The sequence below is a fragment of the Medicago sativa genome, chromosome 8, assembly GCF_051527215.1.
Source record: "Medicago sativa cultivar Bolivia chromosome 8, Bolivia_mono, whole genome shotgun sequence".
Lineage (NCBI taxonomy): Eukaryota > Viridiplantae > Streptophyta > Magnoliopsida > Fabales > Fabaceae > Medicago > Medicago sativa.
The window spans coordinates 67,917,401-67,933,131 of NC_140756.1; the positions used below are offsets into that span (position 1 = coordinate 67,917,401).

Below are 15,731 nucleotides of genomic sequence, written 5' to 3' on the forward strand. Positions count from 1 at the left end.
GCCACGTTTGTGTATGGTTATCATCATTGGTGGTCGGACCCTTTACATTGTTTGGGTATCGACTGATTCTTGTAAATTCTTTCTTTGACTGTTTGTTTCCGGGGTGGCTCCTTAGGTACACCTTGTACTTAGGAGTGTTACACTGCCGTTGTTAATATATTTCATTTTGATTTCTTCAAAAAAAAAAAAAAAAAAAAAAGGGTGTGCCACGTGGCACACCCTGATTGGGCAATGTTATATAACATCAAAATGGCCAATGTTACACAAGTGGAACCCGATATTGAACATACAAATTCACAATACCAACCAAGTCAATCTCCATCCCCAACTGAGTTTTTTTTTTGTTAAAGAACTAAAAATAAAATTTAAGATATCCATGGAATAAAAAACTTATTTAAACCAAAAATATATGTGTAAAATTAAATACCACTGTTTAAGAGTGATTAAACAGAAGTAATAAATAAAGGGGAATTAGTCACTTTAGTCCCTGAATGGGGAACGATTCATCAATTTAGTCCCTGAATGCAGATAAATTGCAAAATAGTCCCTGAATGTAGACTTTTTTAGTCAATTTAGTCCCTGAATGTAGACTCCGGTAGTCAATTTAGTCCCTGAATGTAGACTTCGTTAGTCACTTTAGTCCCTGAAATTGACCATACAAGGACTGTTTTGCATATTATCTGCATTCAGGGACTAAATTGACGAATCGTTCCCCATTCAGGGACTAAAGTGACTAATTCCCCAATAAATAAACTCCAAAAACATAAGATACATTTATCAGTCAACACTCTCGAGAGTGAAACCAAAACCTTCTTCAAGTCCATCACAAACACACCAAATGTGGCGAAGGAAGTTCACCACCACCATCTCCGGCAGCGCCGCCGCATTGACGGACAAGAAATGGGATGCACTGATCATCGGCGGCGGCCACAACGGCCTAACAGCAGCAGCATACCTAGCACGTGGAGGTCTCTCAGTTGCCGTCCTCGAACGCCGCCACATAATCGGCGGCGCCGCCGTAACTGAGGAGCTTATTCCAGGTTTCAAGTTTTCTCGCTGCAGTTACCTCCAAAGCCTTCTCCGACCGGCAGTTATCAATGAACTGGAGTTGGCAAAGCATGGATTGAAGCTTCTGAAGAGAAATCCGTCGTCCTTTACACCGTGTCTTGATGGAAGATATCTTCTCTTAGGACCTGATAAGGATCTTAATCACTCTCAAATTTCTAAATTCTCAAAAGCTGACGCAGAAGCTTATCCCAAGTATATTTTTTTTATCTCTTAATTTTGATGTTTTTTGGTGCTATTTGTGTGAATTTTGATTTTTGTAGGACTAAAATATTAGAGATTAATTTATATACACTGACAGTGTAAAACTTGTTTACACATGCATCCAATCAAAACATATAGTAGGTATTTGCAGAGATACTGTAGGAACTAACATAAAAATGTAGCATCACGAAGTAATTTGATTGGACACATGTGTAAAAAAGCTTTGCACTGTCGGTGTCTACAACTTAAATCCAACATATTATGTTATTAGTGGCATTCTAATGTTACTAGTTTAAATTAAATGATTAATGTGATTAATCTTTGAAGGACTAAATAGAATTGAAGGTTTACTCAGACAATACAATGCCATAGAATAGATCTAGATTATGATCTATTAGCTTTGATTAGATAATCATAAAATTGAAGTATTGTTTGCTTTGTCTTGTAAAAAATGTGTGTACTTAATGTAATTTGCTTGGAAATATGTCGGTGTTATATCTTCAGTTAGTTTCTGGAGGTGCATTTACTTACGTGCTTTCTGTATGGTTTTTGACTTAGAAAAAAATACATCTTTTGTGGTTAGTACAAACGATCCTTGAGAAAATTATAGATTTGAGGAAATCATGGGTGGTTAAGTTAAGAAAATACGATTAAGCAAAGAAAAAGTTAAGAACATATGAAAAGAACCCATATAATTGCACCTAAGTTTTCTCCTTAGTTTATTAGCCTCTTTGATGAATTCAACTTGACGTACTTATCTTAAAGCTGCATTGATTGAATGCCATGATTTGTCTGTGTTTTTCGCCCATGTGTTCCTTTCATTATTCTTAATTCTTTTGTTTTCATCATTCAGATACGAGAGTCAGCTTGAGACCTTCTGTAAATTCATGGATCTAGTGCTGGATTCATCTCCACCTGAATCTTTGCAACATAAGTCATCTCTTAATGAACAACTGAAGAATAAATTACAGAATTCAGTATTTTGGGCCAGTTGTTTGCGGCACGCAGCCTCCATGGGGCAAAAAGATATGGTGTAGGTGTTTGTTTCTATATTAGGATTATGAATTTCAAATTTTTGTTTTTATAAGCTGTAAGTTGGTATTGCTGTGAATACTTAACTGAAACAGTAACTAGTAATTTAAAATTATGAATTGCAGCAACAATCTACATAATATCTGTTTTTTTTATATGGCAGGGACTTTATGGACCTTTTGTTGTCCCCAGCTTCGAAAGTATTGAATAACTGGTTTGAGGTAATCTTATGGTCTTCTAAACATTCTTATCTAAAATGAACGACTCGTTTTTGTAACCGGATAGATATAAAGACAAAAAAAAGAACGACTCGTTTTCCTTTTCACTTTGCCCTTCATTTTGAAAACTCTGAATATGCTTTTTAAATAGTACATATGTCTTAATTCTCTTAGGTTTTAGACTGTGATCACATCTTGTGTCTCTGAAGTTTGTAGAACTTCCTTTTAATTTCCTAATTGACTAGTTCAACTAGACACTGGCTGCATTTTGGTTTAATGAATCAAAATTGCACATTATCTTGTTTACATCCATGACATGACACCATCCTGTAGTAGTTCTTCCATCTATTGGCATCTATTCCTTTATTACATTTTGTTAAGATCCCACACTCAATATATGGTTAAAGTTGCCTATGTAATGACTTGGGAAATCCTGCACAATTAAGCTGATTTCTTAGGTTTAGTTAAGCCTAGTTCGCTCTCAATTCTAATGTTGAATTGAAGCCTATTGGAAACCTAATATTGGGCTACCCATAGATGTCTAGTCCTGCAAACTTCATACTCTAGATGTTCGTTCTTGTGTTCAAGAGGGCCTGTTGAGAGCCCTCATTGACTAGATATATGGGCAAAGTACCCCTTATAATGACTTTAAAGTTGAGGTAGACCATTTCGTTAAAAACTCTTATACATCTTTTGATTATTGCTGTAAGTTTCTGTTACTATATTTACCTTCACTTAGTGGTGTAATATCTAGTTTTTGTTTGACATTATTTCTGCAGGCAGATGTTCTGAAGGCAACACTTGCAACAGATGCTGTGATAGGATCTACGGTAAGAGCTGTTATCTCTAGTGTAAAAATGCATCATATTGAAAAAACATTTTTTTCTTCATCCTTCTTTGTGTGTTTGTTTGTGAGAGAGTGTGTGTGTGTTCGATATTTATAAATTGTAGTATAACCATCCTACTCGGTTTCTCCAATAAAAAATGAATAGAAATGTTTCATCTTTCATGGTGAATGTAATATTTCTAAATCTGTAATGCAGGCCAGTGTCCACACCCCAGGAAGTGGTTATGTTCTGCTACATCATGTAATGGGAGAATCTGATGGAGAACGTGGAATTTGGTCGTATGTATCTCTGTTGCTAGGTTGATATTTTATAATGAGCATAATGAGAATGGAAAACTGTTATTTGCCAAAAATACGTTTCCTATGCTGGAATAATTTGAAATAAAATTTAGAAGTACTTTTTGGTGCATGTTACACAAAAATATTTTTCCTTTGCTAGATTAATTTGAAATAATATTTTCCTAATTCTAAATTTATCAACAAACATGCTGCTAAAGGGTCTAAAATAGTAAAATTTAATAATACCTGCCAATCCAACATGTAAGTATTATGCAGCTTGGGGTGGCACATAAAATTCTGTGTAAAAGTACCTTTGCCTTAAGCCCCAATTCTTTCAGGGCCAAAAGAAGACATCAATATAATTATTCCTTAGCATTTGTGAAACTAGAATTTACATTTCATGTTTGACCTTTATTCTGAACAATAAATTTAGTAGTTTTATTAAGTATTGCAATATCCCTAGCATCACAAATTACTGGTGGTATGCTAAAACCTACACACTACCCTATTACCCCAAGATGAAGTTTTCGTTTTTTATTTTTTTTATCTTCTTCAATGTTGAATGGAATTTTCTTTCGTCTCCACTGCTGTCTTTCTTTTTTGTACAGAGAAAAACATGCATTTCATGCATATATACAATTACATTCATACTTTTGAATAAATATCACTGGCATTTCTAGCTGAAGAAGATATTCTCAAATAACTTCTGACCAACAGTTACCTAATTTATAGTTTAGACATTTTTCAATTAATTAGCTATCCTTTGACTATAGCTTTATTTTATACTGTTTATTCAAAGTGAGTCAATAACATGCCATTATTCAATGTAGATATGTTGAAGGTGGAATGGGCTCAATATCCAAGGCTATCGCTAGTGCTGCTGTGGCAGCTGGAGCACATGTTGCAACGAATGCCGAGGTTTGTCATCATCAATAATCTCTATTAGCTTTCAAATTGACTTCTTCCTAGTCTCTCCATATTTGGCATCAACTGTCACATTCTGAGCCCGATTCAGGAAAAAAAAAAAAAACTGTCACATTCTGAGCGGACTCTGATATTTTAGTGGCTTGGATCTTAAACTCAACCAGAAAACAGAAAAAGATTTGTCAAGGGTAATACAACTAACAAGCAGAATTTTACATCAACATATTATTGGTTATAGGCACCATGGATAGTTGTAGAAAATATTTCTGATATTATTTTAGTAGTAAATAGATTACAGACGCTAATATGTTTATATAGATTACTCTACACACCTATCGGGCCTGATTAATGGTTGGATACAATTATTACACACATAATTACAGTGTATACGTCTATTCACAACAATGGTCATCGTGAAACTTGGATATAAATGGTCTATTTTAGACATGATTCATAACAGGATATGACCATCATTTAATCCCTGCAGCAGTCCACCTACTGGCCAAAGGTTTTTGATTGCTGTTGCTATTGTATCTACTAGTTGATTGTTGAAAAGACTATTTCCTAATTAAATTTAGGGTCATGTTAACCAGTGCCCCCGGGGCACTAGTTAAGGAAGTAAAAATAGAAATTTTTCATAAAAAACAACTTGTTGATTGTTGAATATTCTACTTTTCACCACTTCTCAATGCAAAGTTTCTATATTAGTTTTTCTTAACAAGTGTCCCTGGGGCACTAGTTAACATTTCCCTTAAATTTATTCCTAACCAAATAATAAAAACAACTTGAAATATCTTATAAATAGTTATAATTTTAGTTCATAAAAAACAAAAGAGGGATAAGACAATAAGTGGTTCTTCTCTTTTCCGACTTCCCCCTCCCCGCCCTTTTCGTTATATTTTCTGCTGAGGTTCTAACCACCTGTGATATTCTGCATTCTTATAGGTCTCTCAGTTGTTGATCAAAAACTCTAGCACTGTCAGCGGGGTTAGTCTTGTCCGTTTTTACTCAATCAAGTGGGTTTTTATGGTGAATCATAACAATAAGTTTTGGAAATATGGCTTACAGGTGATTCTTGCTGATGGTACTGAAGTGCATGCTTCAGTTGTTCTGTCTAATGCAACACCTTATAAAACTTTCATGGTAAATTCTCAAACTAGCCGTAAATTCAAATTTCTCTGGCACCTGTATTTGGTTCTAATTTATAATATCAGCTATTATGTACCAGGATTTAGTGCCCAACAATGTTCTCCCTGATGATTTTTCTCGGGCAATTAAGCACTCTGACTACAGCTCTGTAAGTTAATTTACTAATTTTTTTTCTTCTCAGTATGTTTCTTTTCTAATACCCTCAATTTCTACTTTGTGTCATTTCATTAAAAAGAATAGGTAAGATTAGAATATCTAGACAGCGTGCTTATATTTGATTGTTTGCTGATGAGGATGAATGTATGGAATTCATCAATGGGAAAATACTCAAATAGCATCTCTTAAATTATCAAACAGATGACAAACCTGGGATAATATTTTCAAAAACAAGAAGCCTGTGCTAGGATAGTTGTAATTTACAAACAATATGAACCTTTGAATATTTTTATCTTTTTTCCCACTACTTATTCATGAAATATGATTAAGTTTGATGCTTGCCATTGACATTTGTTTTCCCCCCGCAGTTTCACTAAATTTGCGGAAATAAGGACGCAATTTTGAGGAAATCTTCACATAATTTTTTTTCTTCCATTAATTGGTTAATATCTTCTGAAACAGGCCACCACAAAAATAAATGTAGCGGTTGATAAGTTGCCCCAATTTCAGTGTTGCAAGTCAAATCATTCTCAAGCTGGCCCAGAGCATGTTGGCACTATTCATATAGGTTCAGAGAGGTATGCTCACCCACTATGGATTCATGCTGTGTAGTTTTCAGAACATTTGCAATTAGTAGTGTTCTATACGGGCAGTTGCAGCTTGTTTATTTTCAGAACATGTCAGTTTTTCTTTGCCCTTGACTATTTATATTTAGCATGGAGGAGATTCATTCTGCATCTCAAGACTCGGTGAATGGAATACCATCAAGAAGACCGGTCATTGAGATGACAATTCCTTCCGTATTAGACAAAACTATATCTCCACCAGGTACTTGAAATTTCGCATATTAGAATGTTCTGATGCATTCTGTTTATAAGAGGGAATTTAGTTACTTTGCTTTCAACGCATTTGCAATATTTGTTCTGATTTATCTTATCACATTGTTGAAACGACTTAGTTTTATCTTCCAAATTCCATTAACTAACAACATAACTTCCTTTTTATCACCCATCTCGTATTATATCTGTTAATGACCCTTCATAATCTTTGATACATGTTTATAACATCTAGTTAATGAAATCTATTTTCTTCATAGGTATGCATGTGATAAACCTGTTTGTGCAGTATACACCCTACAAACCATCGGATGGAGACTGGCAAAATCATGAGTACAGAGTAAGCTTGTTTTGGATGTACTAGTTGCATTACTTTTTTTATTTTGTTATGCGTTTCGGTGTCCAATTTTATTTTGTTATTCCTTGATCATGCACTCTGTTTGCACGTGGCTGCTTGATGCTAAAACTATTTGTTGAATGTTTTATATTAAAAGGTGCTTCATTGTATCTCATCTATCCTCCTCTTCAGGAATCATTTGCACAAAAATGCTTCACATTGATTGATGAATATGCACCTGGTTTCAGCACATCAGTCGTTGGTTATGACATGCTGACTCCACCAGATCTTGAAAGGGAAATCGGTTTGACAGGTAACAAAACCATTCTCTCAGTATGAGTTGATGTTCTACTAGAAAGCACTAGTACATTGTCAGTTTGTCACTACTAACATTTGACCGGTTTTTTGACAGGAGGGAATATATTCCACGGTGCTATGGGTTTGGATTCTCTTTTCCTCATGCGACCTGTAAAAGGATGGTAAAATAAATCAAGTGACTTGTGTTAGAAATTTAGAATCTGTTTCCATTTTTTGACATATAGCTGATAATTACTTGGTTGTTTTTGTTGATTTGGACTTAGGTCAAACTATAAGACTCCACTTAAAGGTTTATACTTATGCGGAAGTGGAGCACATCCTGGTGGTGGAGTTATGGGAGCACCTGGACGCAATGCTGCCCATCTAGTTCTTCAGGATATCAGAAAAACATGAGTGATGATAATTGTAGCTCAATCCCAAGTTGTTAATGCCTGCAAATAGGGTTGGAAAGATATTTCTTTCAGTGGTACCAGCGGTATTTATATGCTCGAGCTTTATGTGATGTATTGGTTAGATGGATCACAAAATTGATCTACCGAATTATATTAACAATTGCACAAGTTTGCAGATGTTGTAACATGTATTTTATTTTAGAGAACTTGAACCTGTAATCCTTCAAGACAAGCTGGCAATTTTGCTATACATTGGTTCAAATTCATTACTGAGTTATATTTCTGGCAATTTTAACCTCTTCTAGCACTTAGAACGGTTGTAAAATGACCTTTTTTGTGTCGCCATTATTTACAAAGCCTTTAATGAATGCCATAAAGTTTAATTTGGAGGATGTTAGCTGAGCCGGGATAAAACTGTAAAAATCAGAACACCATACACCACAATGCTTCAGATGAGACTGCCAAAGGATTACCGATGCAACTTTCGTCAACTTTAATGATAGTGTTGGAGGGATTTGAGGTGTCATATGTTTCAAATTTTACTAATTTCAAATTTCATTTTCTTTTTGGCAAAATTTTAAAAAAATTCAATTTTTTTCAATTAGAATTCAATATATTAATTTTAAATTTTTTATATTCATTAGGATGATGAATGCAAGACCAACATTGAAGAGTCTAACCTATAAAAATGAACATATGGTAGTGCTTAGCAGAAATTTCCAATTAACAACTTGAAACAAATATGTATGAGATTCAATTCTGTATAAAATAATACAAGCACACACAGATAATCATCTGTTTATGGACAAAGCCTTAAAAACACAGAATGAGAGATTAATCAGACCTTTTTAATACATGTAAAAGAATACGAGGAAGAGTCATGTTAGCATACTTACTTTGTGTAGCTCAAGGTGATACGAAGCTCTCAAGGTAGACTATTGGATCCATACAACTCCTGTTTTGATGCTCGAACATGTGAGAAGTACCAGTTTTTGAATCATAGAGACCCAACTTCCTTGGCATTGAATGACGATAATACATTAGCAATTTTTCATCCTCTGTGATGTATAAAGCCTTGGCATTGGGAACCTCATCTCCTCCCATGTAAGGAACACTGTACACTATATTCCATGAGTCATTATTTCCGAATTCACTCATCATCCATACATCCACCACATGCATATCATTATTACTTGCACATAAGCACAAGCTGTCTCTCAAAACCCCCAAGGTCACACGACCCTCTCCAGTAGTAGGAGGAAGCAAAAGCTGGTTGTATGTCTCAGACGCCAAATCAAGAGAAACAATGAAATTGGATACCAACCAATTAACGGTCCCACTCAGATATAGTCCTGGTTCAGAAACGTTGCCAAGACATGGAAAGTCATCGATCCTCCTCCAAGAATCCGTACCCAAAGTAAAAATACTAACTTTATTAGTGTGGGAAGAAAAGAAAGAAGAAACGGCGACAATCTTATAGCTAGGGTGATGATATCCGAAGGTATAGAAGGAATTTTGAACTCTTTTTTCTCTTTTTCCATGAAGTTTCATAGGGCGATGCTTACTTTCCGCAGGGGGGAACAAGCGGAATCTTCTAATGGAAGGGTTCCACAAAAGAGGGAAATGGTCATGAACGGTGAAGCAGAGGATGCCATCGTAAGAGGAAACACGCAAAAGGGGATTGATGTTCAAAATATCAGGGATGCTGATTAAGGTGTGTGAGATTGACAACATGCTTAAAATAGAAGGAATAGGGGAATACCAGAAACGTGGATTATAATAAAGGAGGCCGTCGCGAGTGCGATTCCCCATATTGGTTGCATGGCACACCCCCATTAGATGATGGTGATTCTTGGAAGCCTTAGCCATGCGAAGGTAATTCTCAGTGAATTGAGAACTCGAGATCCGAGATTTCCACTTTTTGCATATACATCGAAGTTGAAGGAGTAGCTTCACAGGAAGTTTATACAGTATATCTTCCACCAGTTTGAAGGGTAGAGTGGGAAGTAATGGTGTAGTCCTGGTGGAAGTGGTTGCGTGGTTCATTTCTGTTCAGCTCAACTCAATCGAACAACAAAGGATTCTTCTGATAATAGTAGTATAGAGGGCAAATGCTGAAGTTACATACAAAATAAGAAACTGTTAGAGGAAACACTTAACACGAACACGGAAATAGAATACAAAGCAAGACTAATAAAAATGGTAAAGACTTAGAGGGAAAAATCAAATACATTACATTAAGGTGCTTTATAGAGCAAGGAATCTGACAACCTAAAGGGAAATATTTGTGATATTATATATCATATGACTAACAAAAATACCAATCAAATAATTCTTATTCTTATTTTTATACACACCTAGCTCAAACTCTCTAACTTGCACAGTTTATGTACTGTAGTAATTAGTGCCAATATATTCAATCACTGCAATAAACAAAAATGAAAGACCCTTAATTAGGATCCTCTCCAAACACAAGATCTATGATAAAAGCTCAAGTTTTTACAAACCCGTAACTCCTTAAGCATAAATCATTCATTCATACTATAAAAGAAGAAAGCATGAGAAAGTAATCATCTGATTTCAAGCATGTTCTTAGTGTTACAAACATTATGAATCAGGCTTCACATATGAAGGAAATTGAAAGTGTAAACTAACATCAATGCTTCAGATGAGACTGCCAAAGGATTACCGATGCAACTTTCGTCAACTTTAATGATAGTGTTGGAGGGATTTGAGGCGTCATATGTTTCAAAGACTAATATCTCGAGTCGGATAAGACTATAATAAATGGCAAAATTCTTCTTAAGAGATTTAACATTGCTGCATGCTCAAAGTTGAATTCGAATTTAAATCTCTAATTATGTTGGAAGATATATGTCATCATCTTATCCATGTTCATGACTTTTAAAATTTTGATATTTAATTCAATATAATCAGGATTTTTTATTTATTTTATATTCATAGTGTCACTTTAGCATTTAATTTCAAAGTTTGGTACATGGCATTATAAAATGTTGGGTTTCAAGGCAAGTTTCTTCTAAACACCAACAAGTGTGCCATCCAAATGTCAATATTATCAACTCGAGTCGGATAAGACTATAATAAATGGCAAAATTCTTCTTAAGAGATTTAACATTGTTGCTTGCTCAAAGTTGAATTCGAATTTAAATCTCTAATTATGTTGGAAGATATATGTCATCATCTTATCCATGTTCATGACTTTTAAAATTTTGATATTTAATTCAATATAATCAGGATTTTTTATTTATTTTATATTCATAGTGTCACTTTAGCATTTAATTTCAAAGTTTGGTACATGGCATTATAAAATGTTGGGTTTCAAGGTAAGTTTCTTCTAAACACCAACAAGTGTGCCATCCAAATGTCAATATTATCAATTGAGTAAAAAATATTATAATTTTTTTAGACAGATAGAAGACAATAACCACATGGAAACTCAAATAACCACATGGAAACTCAAATTCGCACGCATCAATTTGATATTTTTGACAGGGATTTGTAGACAAAAAATTAGTACAATATTAAAATCTTCTAGTCATACTTCGATGCCGACCTTGAGATTTGATCAGTTTATTTTACTTTCTACATGCAAATTAATTAAGGTTATTTATCTACTCATAGCTCATACAATTCAATGTTTGATTGTCTCATCCGTTTGATTGTTGCATTTTATATGATATACTCGCTATCAACACATTTTATATTTTATCCTACAACCCCACGAAAAATATCTTATAAGAGGCCAGATGAATTCATTTCACATTTTATTTATGGAAAATGCTAAGTGCTTTTATAGCATATGTTAATATATCAAAGATAGATAAAAAAAAGACTATATTTTACATTCGATGAGCAAGTATGACTCCACTGATAGGTAGTAAATGGTTATAGCACTTGATCGATTTTTTTCTTTCTTTTCAAGTAGTATAGTGTCTAGAAACTCACCTGTTAAGGTGAATAAGTGGGGTGTCAAGGGATCAAACCCTGACCACTACATATATTATGCAATGTCATTACCAATAAACTAAGTTCACGAGGACGACCGATTTTAATTAATACAAGGCTCTTATCCACGGTTGGTAATTAATACAAGGCTCTTATCCACAGTTGGTATTGCATAAGTGGATTCCATTTTAGACCGTTCAAAAATTTATCCTTACTTATAATATATATGTTCGAGGGGTTTGGTAATCCAACAATCAAACTCGAGTTCCGTTATCCAACAATTAAACTCGAGTTCTCCTAAACTATTCCTTCTTTAGTGGGTTTCACTAACCACTTTAGTCAAATTACTTATTAGTATAAAAAAAAAAGTTGTTAGAGCACAACGATCGTTATCTCCCAAGTGTGTTATTTGTGCTATTCAAAGTCTAATGCAATGCACACGCAAAACGCAGTCAATACATCATTTCAGGCTGCATCAAACTGGGCGGGGCGATACCAACAATGGATCCTTACAAGCGTAACATAGAAGCATCATTTTGCTCAGATTGAGTTGGATTGGTATTTGCATAAGAACGACATCACTGAATTTAGAGACATTATGGTTGTTTGTAAACATTTTTTTTTTCTCCTTATGTTGAGTTTATTAGAAGACAAACGAATTTGATAACTCATCTTTTGCAAGGGTAGTCTAATTGATAGCTATAGTTCAAATATTTTCATTGATATACTAATTGTATTGAACTTCTCTAAAAAAAACTGTATTGAACCATGAAATGCCATATACATGTTTTAGTTAAAAAAAACAATATAACAGGGAGTGGATCCTCTCCAGTGGAGATTCCTCCTATTTTCTACAGTGCCCCACTATCCACCTTTAATTATATTCTCTCTCCTTTTTTGGTATTACAAACACATTATCTCACCTATTTAATGGAGGGTCTGGATTACACATGAGAGAAAATCACATGAGACAATTTCCTAAGATTCTGATTCCTTATAGAGAACCAAGAAACAAGGATTGTTTCTTTTAGTCACCAACTAAAGGAAAAACACTAAAATGAATTCTCAATCTCGCACACGTTCTATTATTCCACCAATACTTGATTAAAAATGTTTCTGAACATCCAATTTTTCCTTACATCTGTATAACTTTGATCGCATCCAAAATTGTGGTTAATTCAACTGACTATATAGTTAATTTAGATCACGTGCAAAATTATGAAATTGTGGTTAATCATGTAGTTGAATTAACCACAATTTCGACCGTGGATTGAATTAACAATCTACTAAAATGATTTAACCATACTTTGAACGGAATTAATATGTTGCAGATGTAGAAAAAATTATTGTATAAATAAAATTACCAATACTTTTTTTTACTTTGCATTGCTTTCCATTCGAATGGCAAGTTGAGAAAGTGCCCTTGTGGAAGACCCATCTTCTGCTAATGCAGCAGTAGAAGCATATTTAAGTTCTTCAATTCTTTGTTGAATCTCACTTCTTTCTTCACCAAACATTAAATCTCTAATCACCTTAGCAATTTCCTCTCTTTCTGCAATGCCACTCTCATTAAATTTTACCTTCAAACCCACCTTAAGTCCCTCTATTAACAAAATAGCATTCAATCTTTGCTCGCCAAACAACGGCCAAGTTATCATTGGCACTCCTGACGCAATGCTCTCGAGTGTTGAATTCCCACCACAATGTGTTAGAAATCCACCAGTTGAAGTGTGGCTTAGGATTTGAGCCTGTGGTGCCCAAAAAGAAACTACTAACCCTTGTTCTTTGGTTCTCTCTAAGAACCCATTTGGTAAGTATTTTAAAGGGTCACTTTTAGCACTATGGTCACCTAGAATTTCAGAATTACTAGGTTCTCTCAAAACCCACAAGAATTTTTGACCACTCAACTCTAACCCTAAAGCTAGTTCATTGATCTGTTCTTGAGATAAACTGCCTCTACTTCCAAAGGACACATACAAAACAGACTTTGGTTTTTGATTCTCCAACCACTTTACACACACCGATTCGTTTAACTCATTTGAACCTGTTTGTATGATCGGTCCAACGAGATAAACTAATTGTTTGTTGTTACTCTGCTCCTTTTCCATTAAGGCTCTCACTGTACTTTCCTCCATTTCTGAGAAGCTATTAATCAATACACCATCAGCAAGAGAGAATCTCTTGGTTTGCCGAAGAATTGTCTCGTAGGCAGTACTAGACCGATCTTCAAAAAAAGTACGAGGGAGATCTTGGCCGCAAATAGGTATACAACCCGGAATTTGAATAGGTTCAACGTGATCCATGTACTCACCCGAAACTTGTTCATCAAGTATTGGCAAATACAAATGTAGTGAAGTTGTCATGGCAGAAACAGGGAAGTACATGAAAGATAAGATGTTGAACTCTTTCGCTATTTCTAATGCTTGGTTTGCAAAAGGATCAACAACCATTGCTACAACCGGGGTGGTTGAAGTTGAGCAAAGCGAACTCAACGATTCGCGAAAAGATGGCATAGATTTAGTAACCCCAAGTTCAAGTTGCATGGTAACTTCTTGTGGTAGGTCTTGTTTGTATATTGGAGGGAGGAAAGTGCAGTGTATGGTTGAGGGAAGAGATTCAAGTAATTTGAGGGTGGCTGGGATAGGTGCATCAATGTTGGGGAAGATGCAAGTGATATGGAAGTGGTTATGGACTTGAATGAGTCTCTTGCAAAACTCAATTACAGAAGATTGATGGCTAAATAGAGGGATTGAGGTTACTACTATATGACTAGTTGGTTTTGTTTCGGCCATGGAATGGAATTGGAGAGAGTTGCTAGCTATAGATTAGTGATTTGGTTTATGGTTTATGATGTTGCTCATTTAAATTATATATATTGTTATAGATCTAGACATTTTTTATGAGTTTAATGCTAGACTGGCTCACAACTCCACTATAATATTGACACCGTTTGTTTAACACTCACTAATATTTGTTGGAGGGGTCTTGCCGCATAGATCAATACATAGTTTTTTTTTGACAAAAACAAAACGATATTCATACATTCAAATCGAAATCGATGTACATCAGATAGAAACATCGCTAAAAACGTAAAGGGTGAATCTGCGAACAAACTCACATCACCCAAGTTAATAGCATACAACGGCAAAATGCCTACAAATAATATGATAAAACCTAAGTCACCGAAATACACATGCTTCCGGATCTGCAACGTTGACGCCCAAATCATTGGTTGAATTTGTAATTGATTGATGTAGATCTTTCAATAGGAATTAAACGAACAACGCGACAAGACGCGAAATCAAACGCCGCACAAGGCGACGAAAAACACAACGCCACACTTAGACGACGAAATCACAAAAAACACAGAAGGAAAAACTTGATATATATATATATATGAGTTAGGATCCGTTGACACCAGGTGTCAACGGATTCGTTGACACCAAATCTCAACCGTTTATTTTATTTGATCAAAGGCTAATTATAGAGTCACATTTTTATTTATTGTGCATCATTTCTTTTAATCACACACTATTAATGTATTTAATGATTACAAAACCCAAATTGGAAACATGATCGTATCATGATCCTCCTTGTTTTCTTGTCTACAAAATTAAAATACTCCATAACTGAATAATTGAAATACTCCATAACTGAATAAATGAATTGGAGATGCTTGAAAAATGATTACGATGCTTGAAAAATCCTCGTTCTTCTCTTAATTAGTGACAGTATATTTACACGATAATTTGAAAGTTTTATAGAAAAACTCATAATATCTTCACATGACATATCATTCTCCATCTCCTGAACGTTTATCCGTTTTTTCTTTTAGCAAAACTCATAAATTGATATTATAGCAAAACTCATGATATGAACTCATATGCCCCTCATGATTAATTCCTCGCATGGATTCCAGGCCATGAAGACAATTTATGCCAGATTTATTAAAACAATAGCAATTGCAGAGGAAAGTAGTAAATATAAGATTCCATAAAAGTATTTTGA

At 34.7% G+C, this 15,731-nt stretch overlaps 2 protein-coding genes and 1 pseudogene across 5 annotated transcripts; 1 reads left to right on the plus strand and 2 right to left on the minus strand.

The window, feature by feature from the left end:
* The first annotated feature begins 776 nt into the window (after positions 1–776).
* Positions 777–8,046, plus strand: LOC146900828 (uncharacterized). Its single transcript, XM_085731270.1, has 15 exons — positions 777–1,260; positions 2,123–2,302; positions 2,465–2,522; positions 3,299–3,349; positions 3,563–3,645; positions 4,476–4,563; positions 5,515–5,556; positions 5,638–5,712; positions 5,798–5,866; positions 6,337–6,452; positions 6,590–6,702; positions 6,971–7,050; positions 7,240–7,360; positions 7,460–7,526; positions 7,629–8,046. The coding sequence occupies exons 1-15, from the start codon at positions 839–841 to the stop codon at positions 7,756–7,758; spliced, it is 1,695 nt and encodes a 564-aa protein (XP_085587396.1). The 5' UTR covers positions 777–838; the 3' UTR covers positions 7,759–8,046.
* Positions 4,540–10,436, minus strand: LOC146900829 (F-box/kelch-repeat protein At3g23880-like). Of its 3 annotated transcripts, XM_085731272.1 has the most exons (3): positions 10,115–10,436; positions 8,654–9,871; positions 8,094–8,437 (listed from the first exon to the last, which is right to left on the minus strand). In XM_085731272.1, exon 2 carries the CDS (start codon positions 9,801–9,803, stop codon positions 8,664–8,666), a length of 1,140 nt encoding a protein of 379 aa, XP_085587398.1. In that variant the 5' UTR covers positions 9,804–9,871; positions 10,115–10,436; the 3' UTR covers positions 8,094–8,437; positions 8,654–8,663. The 3 variants fall into 3 exon arrangements, with proteins under 3 accessions (XP_085587399.1, XP_085587398.1, XP_085587397.1); XM_085731273.1 differs by lacking the exons at positions 8,094–8,437; positions 10,115–10,436 and adding an exon at positions 4,540–4,645 and having other exon boundaries at positions 8,654–9,941; XM_085731271.1 differs by lacking the exon at positions 10,115–10,436 and having other exon boundaries at positions 8,399–8,437; positions 8,654–9,941.
* Positions 10,437–12,418: 1,982 nt separating this feature from the next.
* Positions 12,419–14,641, minus strand: LOC146900830 (UDP-glycosyltransferase 72B1 pseudogene; annotated as a pseudogene). Its single transcript, XR_015021040.1, has one exon. The product of XR_015021040.1 is annotated as a UDP-glycosyltransferase 72B1 pseudogene (transcript).
* Between the last annotated feature and the right edge of the window lie 1,090 nt (positions 14,642–15,731).

Coding starts and splice junctions, on each gene's coding strand:
- LOC146900828 (XM_085731270.1), top strand. CDS start 839: ATGTGGCGAAGGAAGTTCACCACCACCATCTCCGGCAGCGCCGCCGCA. Junction 2,523..3,298: donor TATTGAATAACTGGTTTGAG/GTAATCTTATGG, acceptor TTATTTCTGCAG/GCAGATGTTCTGAAGGCAAC. Junction 5,713..5,797: donor CACCTTATAAAACTTTCATG/GTAAATTCTCAA, acceptor ATTATGTACCAG/GATTTAGTGCCCAACAATGT.
- LOC146900829 (XM_085731273.1), bottom strand. CDS start 9,803: ATGAACCACGCAACCACTTCCACCAGGACTACACCATTACTTCCCACT.